The following is a 9982-nucleotide window of genomic DNA, read 5'->3' as shown; positions in this document are numbered from 1 at the left end:
GTGGGCTGAGTCTTCATCTTATTACAAGCAGGTGACTAAGTTTACCAATGCTTTTCATCTGGTGACAAACCAGCTACTAGCACAGAGTGCAATGGGAAGACAAGTGAGGCCAGCATCAAAGGGAAGACCCAAACAACAGCATGCAAGACTCATCTCCCCCACTGTGGTCAGATGAGAGCAGCTCTGACCTGCCAACAGGAGGTGTCCACCAGAAACCCTGCCACATACCCAATGGCAATGAAGCACAAACTGCAGTAGGTACAGGACTCAACATTTATTTAAAAAACCCAAAGACACAAACAAAACCATGGTGTAATAGTGAGGCTCTGCAACAGCCAGGTAACACCACAGGTACAGCAAGGACTAAGACACTGCAGGACTGACTAAGCTAAGGGCCAGGAGTGCAGACAAGCACTCGCAAGTGACCAGTAAGATCTTGCTTTGCTTCTCTAACTTATACCAGCAACAATGCTTTAGAGCACCAGACAAGATTGTAAATTACATATTTTAAACTCCTGCCCCTACCGCAGAGCTGCACAAGCAGCCAGGAGGGCTTTGACGGCTGTTGTATTTCTCAGAAATCTGTGCTCTAAAGCAACCAGCTGTAATGACAACTGGAGGCAGAAGTCTGAGCGTGACATGCTGCACTTATTCTTAGTGAGAAATCCTGTAGAGTTGGCCGCTCTATTTTCTTGCTGCCCTGTATCAGGGCAGAACAGCCATTCCAGCCCAGAAGATATAAAGAATGAACAAATGTCAAACAGCCAGTCTAAGGGGGATTGCCTTTTGCTGAAACTTGGCTTCCACTCCACATCCCCATCCAAAGGGCCAGGACAGGACTAGCTGCGGAGAGACACAGCCCCTCTATGTGCTAGGACAGATTAGGCAATTAGTAGATTATAGTCTGGTGATTGGTTTTCTGCATCTGAATGATCTTGCCAAAGCCACCTCTTCCCACATCATAGTCTGTCCGGTACTCATCTCGCACCTGAGGCAAAGCAACAACACAGAAATTAGCATTCTGCACCTGCCTAGACACAGACATTCTAAGAATCAGCATCCTCTTCCCACTCCATTGGTGGTGGGTTACAAGCCCTTGCAACTCCCTGAAATATCTTGCCAAGGAACCATTATCAAGGTGACTAATGAGAAGATCTCACATTTCTAATGGTGGGATCATCTTTAGCCATAACAAAGCAACAGGGAAGGGCAAAACACTGCTTGATTTTGCTTTGCAGTTCACCTTTATGAATCACCAAGGCTTGAGCCCAAAGCTGGAAACCTGGGCAGAAATGTGGGAAGGAATCTTACCTTCTGATTGGTGGGTACTGTTTGATGATTAGACAAGCCTTACAACCATGCCATCCCCATTATTATCCTGTTTCTCACTCCCCACCTTGAGTCCTGCACCCTTTTGAGAAGACTAGGTTGAGGAGAGAGCAACGTTTCCTTTGGGCCATAGGAAGCTTGGGATCCAAACTTGCAAGTGACATTAAGCACCACGCTCCAACTCTAGTGCTACTATATAATCAGCTCTTCGAACGACTTTGGATTAACTTCAGTTCGTTACTGGGTCCGCCACGCACGTCCGCCTTCGTACTGGATCAGGCAAAGGTAGCACACCCCAGCCCCAAGGAAGCCAGGCTCAGTGCTGATGCTAGTACTCCTTTTACCTGTCCTCCAGTCTTTCCTCTCCCAAATTGTCGTCCCTCCTTAAACCCTGCATCCCAGTCAGTCCTGATGATCCGGTCATCCAGCCGAGTGCCATTGATAAACCTCATTGCATGCTCAGCATCTGCTCTTGTGTAATATCTGGAATTTGTTATAAGGAAGACTCCAAGTGTTGTTAAGCTGGTGAACCCCAGCTGCTCATGAGCAAAGAGGAGGAGAATGGTATTCACAGCACGGTGGAGTCCGGCCTCCCAAGCCAATAGACACCAGTATTCTTGACAGAGCCAACGGCTCTATTTACAGCCATCTGATTCTAGCTCCCTCCTTGCACAGCAACATGCTGCACCTTTGTACGGTAGTACCAATGCAGAGAAGGAAGTAGCGGGGCATCTCTCACATCAGAAAGAGATGAAGCAAGCAGGACAAGCCTGCCATCAGGTTGCTAAGTGCATTTGTTTTGGGGTCAGGATCTTCTGAATGGTTTTGAGGATTCGAACCTGCACTGGTCCTGTTTCCAGCCTTGCTTATGTAACAGTTTAACAATCCTCTTTATTCTACACTAGAGTCTACAGGGTGAATGGAAAGGGGAGAGGCCTAACCCAAGAGGCTCTGCAAGGATAGCTGCCTGTTAGACTGGGCCAGGAAAGTAGCCTGTGCCTAAGGAGAGCCAGGATCATGAATTCTTCATTAAAGGGCGATTGCCAACAGCTTGTCTTGGCTGGCCCCTCCTTGACAATCTCTGCTGCGATTGCTGCTGCTAAAGAAACTGGGGTTGTAAAACTGATAGTTTATACATCCATATTTTATTGGTTAAAATCAAGGTAAAGTACAAAAAACCCACACAAGGCTATTGTACTAGCCCAAGGGTCGGCAACTAATGGCATGCTGCTGCCTGCTGGGTCCCAGCCGCCCGCCCCGCTCAGCCCGCTGCCAAACCCAGGCTGGGACCCTGGCAGGCAGCAGCGTGCCATTAAAAATCCTGCCCGCCCTGGCCCGCTCTTCTCCGCCCTCGCCCCTAGCAGGGGAAGGGTGAAGAAGCTTGGTCCTGCCGGCTGCTGCTGCAGGGCAGGCGAGCTCCCTGCCTCTTCCCCCAGCATGCTGGGTTCCTGCCCCTCCTCCTCTCCCTGGATCAGCTGATGGCCCTTGCAAGGGAGGGGGAGAAGTGGAGCCGGGGAGGAGATGGAGAAGAGGTGGGGACGGGGTCTCGGAGAAGGGAGGTGGAATCAGGGCATATCCCCTCCAGCCCCCGGCAGTGAGCCGCTCTGGGCAGGGGGCTGGGAGCACCCCCACACTCCCAGCCCTCTGCCCTGACCCCTGCACCCCCCCCCCCATTCCCAGCCCTCTGCCCTGACCCCTGAACAACCCCAGCCCTGACTCTTGCACCCCCACATTCCCACCCCTCGCACCAAACGGGAGCTCCTGCACCCCTCGCACCAAATGGGAGCTGCCCACGTAAGCACTCCACACCCAAACCTCCTGCCCCAACCCTGAGCCCCCTCCCTCATTCTAGTTCCTGGCCAGATCCTGCACCCTAACCCCCAGCCTGCTCCTTCACCCCCAGCCCTGTGCTCAGTGCACTCCCACCCTTAGCTCAGTGCAGAGAGAGAGGAAGATAATGGGCTAGAACCAGGGAGAAGGCAGGTACCCACTCTATATGCAAAGGGCTGGGATGCCAGACTGGCAGCGGGCTGAGAGTGGCTGGCAGCTGGGACCCTGGCTGGCAGGAGCCAGCGGATAGAACCCCAGACAGGCAGCGGGCTGAGTGGCAGCAGGCTGAGTCGCTCAGCCCACTGCCAGTCTGGGGTTCTGGCTGCTGGCTCCTTGCCAGCTGGGGTCCCGGCCGCAGGCCCCGCTCAGCCTGCTGCCAGCCTCGGTGAATGGAACCCCAGGCTGGCAGCGCAAGATCAGCATTTTAATTTAAAATGAAGCTTCTTAAACATTTTGAAAACCTTGTTTACTTTACATACAACAATAGTTTAGTTATATAATACACAGACTTACAGAGACCTTCTAAAAAACATTAAAATGTATCACTGGCACGCGAAACCTTACATTAAAGTGAATAAATGAAGACTCGGCACACCACTTCTGAAAGGTTGCTGACCCCTGTACTAGCCCATTCATCTATAGAATGAATGGGCTGAGGAAGGTACAGCTAGATGGTCTTAACACCTGGTGAAATTCTCTGGCCTCTGCTATGCAGGAGATCGGATTAGATAAGCACAATGATCCCCTCTGGCCTTAAAATCCATTAAATCAATTTAAGAGATGGAAATAAAGGGACCAAATGGTGTGGAATCCCTGTGACACACACAAAAAATACAAGAGGCTGTCCCATTGTTTTAATTTTCATTGCAAGCACCACAGCAATGTCTATGACTGAGGCAGCGTGGGAGAGAGAAAGTAGACCCTGTAAAGGGAAGGAAACTGTTTGGTACTGTGACGTTGAGAGTTCACAACTTTCATGCTTGCCAAACATATCACGCTGCATACCCAGCTCCTCCAGAAAGGCCAGGAACACTCTGTAACATGTTCAAGAGAGATGTATAGGATGACGTGATTCAATCAAAGAGCACTGGGAGAAAAACCATTGCAACAGTAAATGACAAAGGATACTCCACAAAGCAGAAGCCACAAGGGGTTTTCTTGACCTTGTCCAGCCCCATGACAATCCTCTTGACATCTCCGCATTTGGAGAAGAGCTCCTGGATCTGCTCCTCAGTGGTGTAAAAGGACAGGTTGCCCACATACAGTGTGGACGAGAACTTCAGGGCCTTCTCCTGTAGGTACCGGCTACCCTGAGAGCACAACGAAGAATAAGTGCAGCCTGAGTGACCTGCTCTTCAGTGGGTGCTTGACCCACAGAGGCTGTGTGACCATTACACGTGCCCATTTGGGGACCCCCACCTTCAACTCCAGCTACTCCTACTCGGAGTTCTGGAGTGCCTGGGTTCAAGATGGCAAAATTGGCAATCACTGAATCAGGCGCAGGAATGTCCGGACTGCGCCCCACGCACTGCTCCCTGTCCCAGAGACCCCTGCCTCCCTGAGGCACCTCCCGCCCCCCGTGCTGTACTTGCCCTGGGCTCCCCGCAGGCTCTGCCCCCCACACTGTGCACCCCCCGCCCCTCCCTCAGGCTCTGCCCCTGCCCCCCCCCTGGCGCTGTGCACCCCCACCCCTCCCGCAGGCTCTGCCCCTGCCCCCCCCGCGCTGTGCACCCCCCGCCCCTCCCGCAGGCTCTGCCCCTGCCCCCCCCGCGCTGTGCACCCCCGCCCCTCCCGCAGGCTCTGCCCCTGCCCCCCCCGCGCTGTGCACCCCCGCCCCTCCCGCAGGCTCTGCCCCTGCCCCCCCCCGCGCTGTGCACCCCCTGCCCCTCCCGCAGGCTCTGTCCCTGCCCCCCCCCCCCCGGCGCTGTGCACCCCCGCCCCTCCCGCAGGCTCTGCCCCTGCCCCCCCCGCGCTGTGCACCCCCGCCCCTCCCGCAGGCTCTGCCCCTGCCCCCCCCGCGCTGTGCACCCCCGCCCCTCCCGCAGGCTCTGCCCCTGCCCCCCCCGGCGCTGTGCACCCCCCGCCCCTCCCGCAGGCTCTGCCCCTGCCCCCCCCGCGCTGTGCACCCCCGCAGGCTCTGCCCCCCCCCCGCTGTGCACCCCCCGCCCCTCCCGCAGGCTCTGCCCCTGCCCCCCCCGCGCTGTGCACCCCCGCAGGCTCTGCCCCCCCCCCCCCGCTGTGCACCCCCCGCCCCTCCCTCAGGCTCTGCCCCTGCCCCCCCCGCACTGTGCACCCCCCTCAGGCTCTGCCCCCCCCCGCGCTGTGCACCCCCCCCGGCTCTGCCCCCCCCCCCCGCACTGTGCACCCCCCCCGCGCTGTGCACCCCCCTCAGGCTCTGCCCCCCCCCCGGCTCTGCCCCCTCCCCGCACTGTGCACCCCCCCCGCGCTGTGCCCCCCCCGCAGGCTCTGCCCCCCCCGCGCTGTGCCCCCCCCTCAGGCTCTGCCCCCCCCCCGCTGTGCACCCCCCCCGGCTCTGCCCCCCCCCCGCACTGTGCACCCCCCCCGCGCTGTGCACCCCCCGCAGGCTCTGCCCCCCCCCCCGCTGTGCCCCCCCCGCAGGCTCTGCCCCCCCCGCGCTGTGCACCCCCCGCAGGCTCTGCCCCCCCCCGCGCTGTGCACCCCCCGCAGGCTCTGCCCCCCCCCGCGCTGTGCACCCCCCCAGGCTCTGCCCCCCCCGCAGGCTCTGCCCCCCCCGCGCTGTGCACCCCCCCAGGCTCTGCCCCCCCCGCGCTGTGCCCCCCCCGCAGGCTCTGCCCCCCCCGCGCTGTGCACCCCCCCAGGCTCTCTCCCCGCGCCCCTCACTGGGCTCCCCAGTCCCTGTCCCGCCCCCCGAGGCCCGGGCACCGATCGCCTCCGGCCGGCCGGCGCACCCGGAAGTGCTGGTCCCGGTACTGGCTGATCTCGCAGTAGGAGTCGCTGTTGAGGCCGCTCAGCGTGGCGCTCAGCACCCCCGACATCCCGGCCCCGGCTCCCCGGAACCTTCCAGAACCAGCGCGGGTCCGACTGCGGGAGGGGGAAGGGCCGAGAACCCCCATTGGCTTAGCGCCTGCCACTCATCGCGAGGAGGTCGGGCCGACAACCTCATTGGAGAGAGACACGGGGTCGGCCGTCCATCATGCCCTGCAAAGCCAATCAGAGCGCTCGGCTCGGCAGCTCCCGCCAATAAAGGAGAGGCGGGCCTAGCGCCCCGCCCCCTCTGGGAGCTGTAGCGTCCGGGGCCGGCCGCACGCCAGGCGGGGAACTACAGCTCCCAGCGTTCCGCACGCGGCCGGCCGGGCGGGAAACGGCGCCTGGCTGCGGCGGCGCGAGGCGAGTGCGGCCGCCTCGGCCCGCCCGCGAGGCGCCTGGGCCGCGAGCGGCGACGGGGCCCGGGGGAGGCGCTGCCGCGGGGGCTGCTGCGTTAGGACCGCAGCGCGGGGCTCTGGGCTGCTCGCCGTCAGGGAGCGCTGCCCGTAGGGCCCGCCGCCGGGCTGGGTGCTGGGGGGCAGTGGGGAGAAGCGCCGTGCCCCTGGGCGGGCGGGGGTGGGGCAGAGCGAGGGGCGGCCTCGAGCAGGGCCGTGCCCCGGGGCGGGGGTGGGTGGGTGGGGCAGAGCGAGGGGCGGCCACGAGCAGGGCCGTGCCCCTGGGCGGGGGTGGGTGGGGCAGAGCGAGGGGCGGCCACGAGCAGGGCCGTGCCCCTGGGCGGGGGTGGGTGGGGCAGAGCGAGGGGCGGCCACGAGTAGGGCCGGGGTGGGGGTGGGGCAGAGCGAGGGGCGGCCACGAGCAGGGCTGTGCCCCTGGGCGGGGGTGGGGGTGGGGCAGAGCGAGGGGCGGACTCGAGCAGGGCTGTGCCCCTGGGTGGGGGGGAGTGGGGCAGAGCGAGGGGCGGCCACGAGCAGGGCCGTGCCCCTGGCCGGGGGGGAGTGGGGCAGAGCAAGGGGCGGCCACGAGCAGGGCCGTGCCCCTGGGCGGGGGTGGGGCAGAGCGAGGGGCGGCCACGATCAGGGCCGTGCCCCTGGGTATGGGGGAGTGGGGCAGAGCGAGGGGCGGCCACGAGAAGCACCACACATCCAGGTAGGGGGGGGACGACAACAGGAGATGCATCGTGCCCCTGGGCAGGGTGTCAAGGGACAGAGCTGAGTGGAGGGAGAGGCCAGGAGAAGCACCAGGGTGTGTTCCCAGGATGCTCTTTGTTTTCCCTTGGTGTTGTATGTCAGACATGCTGGCGGCAGGGGGGCAGTCTCGCTGTCCATGATCAGCCCAGCTGTGTGCCAGGACAGTCGCCTTCCCCCTGGGCTGGGACAAGCACTGTGGTACAATAAATGCGTTAATGTGATCCCTACCACCCCATTGTTCCCTGGCCTGGCTGAAGAGCTGCTGGCTAGACCCTTCTCCAGATTCCCTTTGGCTCTGTTTAAAGAAAGAGTGCACAATGGTCCATAAGCTACTTAAGTGTCCCTCTAAATGCAAGAACTAAGAATTACACAGAGCTTTGATTACTTGTGTAATATTTCATCTGTGGTCTGTGCATACCTGTCAACCTTGTGAGTCCCAGATGTTACTCCTGGGGGGAATTCTGTGCCAAACAACAACAAAAAATTTGAGAACACAATATTTTCAAATTCTGCATATTTTATTTGTCAAAATAACACAATGTAATCACATCAGTTTCAATTATTTTTGGTGATTAATTTCAAAGTACCTGTCAACAAGTATGTCTGTAACAATACAGACAACAAAAAAGATTCAGGAAATGTTTTTTGACAAATGGATTCTTTATTAGGCATATTAATACAGAACTCTGAGTAAATAAATAATTTAAACTACAATATAGAGCCATATTTCCCGCACCACTCAGCAGCAGTGCAAAGGTTTGGGGGAGTCAGGAGTAACAAAGGAGCTGAGAGAGAGAGAGAAGTAATTGCTGGGAAGGAGCCTGGGTGTGAACTTGTAGGGCTGTTGGGTATGGGTGGGAAAAGTATGGAAGATTTGGTGGCGGGGCTGGGAGGGATTGTTAGGGATCTTCCCCCATGCAGACCCTGGCTGACCCCTAGCCTCTCCCATTAAATCAGGCACATCTGTCCCTGCACCCCCATGTGTCCTTGCATCACCTGTCGATGTGTCCTTCCAGCCCCACTCAGACACCAATTCCCCCCATCCCCATGTGGCCCTGCACCTCCACTCCCACTCAGCCTCTCTCCCGGGCTGTCCTCCCCACTAGCCCTTATGTGTCCCTGTTTATGACGCCCCCCACCCCCAGCAGGCCCATCCTGTTTGTCTCCCCATATTCCCCAGTATCTTGACCTGGCCTGACAGGCATTGTGAAGAAGGCAGGTTCTTTCTCTTCCCTAGCTGGTTGGGAGCTGCTGCTCTGTTCTGGTGCCATAGCACCCTCTGGTGGGCAAAAAGCAGAACTGCAGGAACTTTTCGGCAGAAGCTTTTTTCTGTGCAAAAAATTAAAAATATGGGTGGCTCATTTAATTATGCGTGTACAGTGGCGTAGAATTCCCGCAAGAGTAAGATATGAGACAAGAATTAAAAATGGGAGAGTCAAAAATAGCCAATCAGAAATGTGGCAGAGCATTTAGCTCTGGCTGGGATGATTTAACTGGGAATTGGTCCTGCTTCGAGCAGGGGGTTGGACTAGATGACCTTCTGGGGTCCCTTCCAACCCTTATATTCTATGATTCTATGATATGATTTAACATAAATCACAATTTCTGTAACTTTGTTCCTGAATTAGAATTTTTGCAGTAAATCACTTGTGGTAATGGAAGTGAGGAAATAGCAAGTAGATGTTTGGATAATGGTAAAAATGTGTCTAAAGGGATGCTGCGTCTATTGAAGTCAATGGTAAAATACCCTTGACTTCAGTGGGAGTGAGATCAGGCTTATAATAAGGAATAGATGAGAGGTATAGGCCTGTGTAGTAGAAAAGTTGCATATATGGCTTTTAAAATAATTTTGTGTGTGTATGTTAAAGGACTTGATTCAACGCTTTAGAAATGAAGGGGGAATCTCACTTACTGGAAATTAAAGGTACAAATCAATAATCTTTGAAAAACTAAACTTTTAGTCCATAATTGTGTAAATAATTCAGTGCTACACATGCATATTTTGTGTATCATGAGGGAAGCCATAGGGAATAAAAGCCTCATTCCCAGGTTTTTCTAATTATAGTCAGGAAAATCTGACTCTTCCTGGTGATATGCTTTGTCTTGGAGCCTGAATGTCAGGGAAGGCTTGATTAGTAAGAGCTAGATGCACTGTGGAAGGACGGTTTTCTTAGGCAGCTAGGGAGAATAACATTTCTGGCCCTGAATAAATGCTTGAGATTAGTTTAGTGTGGGCTGTAAAGGTTTTGTCTAGCCCCATGCCCAGTAAAGTGAGCACACAAGTACAGAGGAGAAACAGGGAAGGAAATATCAAGCATGCTGTCCAATTTGCAGTCCATAATAGCCACTTGATGACTGTCTTCAGCCGAAGAAAAACAAATCACATTATATAACTTGCAAACAAAGAATGTGTGATTAGGCTTGATGTGCTAGAAGAACTGTTCACAGTCAAAGAAATTTTGGAGACAGGCTGGAGTTTTATTAGAAAAAATATAATAAATATATATAGTCAGCTTTCTGTGAAACCCCACAAAATGGCCTTGCATGGTGCTGAAGAAGCCCTCCCCTTTCAGTTAGGACATTTCAACAAAACTTGTTTTGCTTTTTCCAGAAGTTGTTTTTGGTGACTTTATAGGTTAAATTTATTATCTATTATAATATATTTTTTA

At 56.2% G+C, this 9982-nt stretch overlaps 2 protein-coding genes across 6 annotated transcripts in view; one reads left to right on the top strand and one right to left on the bottom strand.

The window, feature by feature from the left end:
* Positions 1 to 259: 259 nt before the first annotated feature.
* On the bottom strand, positions 260 to 6246 carry LOC125642232 (nuclear cap-binding protein subunit 2). Of its 2 annotated transcripts, none has more exons than XM_048863211.2 (4): positions 6090 to 6246; positions 4288 to 4469; positions 1674 to 1812; positions 260 to 988 (listed from the first exon to the last, which is right to left on the bottom strand). In XM_048863211.2, exons 1-4 carry the CDS (start codon positions 6174 to 6176, stop codon positions 890 to 892), a joined length of 507 nt encoding a protein of 168 aa, XP_048719168.1. In that variant the 5' UTR covers positions 6177 to 6246; the 3' UTR covers positions 260 to 889. The 2 variants fall into 2 exon arrangements, with proteins under 2 accessions (XP_048719168.1, XP_074988718.1); XM_075132617.1 differs by having other exon boundaries at positions 4288 to 4464; positions 6090 to 6245.
* Positions 6247 to 7287: 1041 nt separating this feature from the next.
* TEX11 (testis expressed 11) overlaps positions 7288 to 9982 on the top strand; it is a 138601-nt gene continuing 135906 nt past the window's right edge. For 3 of the 4 annotated variants that reach the window (XM_075132611.1, XM_048865185.2, XM_075132613.1), the window contains exon 1: positions 7288 to 9237. In XM_075132611.1, coding sequence (XP_074988712.1) covers positions 9204 to 9237 — 34 coding nt within the window. In that variant the 5' untranslated portion in view covers positions 7288 to 9203. The remainder of the gene's footprint in view (positions 9238 to 9982) is intronic. The other variant, XM_075132610.1, reaches the window with a different exon arrangement.

Source organism: Caretta caretta, chromosome 9 (genome assembly GCF_965140235.1).
Source record: "Caretta caretta isolate rCarCar2 chromosome 9, rCarCar1.hap1, whole genome shotgun sequence".
NCBI lineage: Eukaryota > Metazoa > Chordata > Testudines > Cheloniidae > Caretta > Caretta caretta.
This window is presented reverse-complemented; position numbering and strand designations above follow the sequence as displayed.

Excerpts from the sequence above, each read along its gene's own strand:
- LOC125642232 (XM_048863211.2), bottom strand. The coding sequence starts at position 6,176 with ATGTCGGGGGTGCTGAGCGCCACGCTGAGCGGCCTCAACAGCGACTCC. Across the intron at positions 4,470-6,089 it reads ACCGGGACCAGCACTTCCGG|GGTAGCCGGTACCTACAGGA; the intron begins GTGCGCCGGCCG and ends TTGTGCTCTCAG. Across the intron at positions 1,813-4,287 it reads TGTGGCTTCTGCTTTGTGGA|ATATTACACAAGAGCAGATG; the intron begins GTATCCTTTGTC and ends AACAAATTCCAG.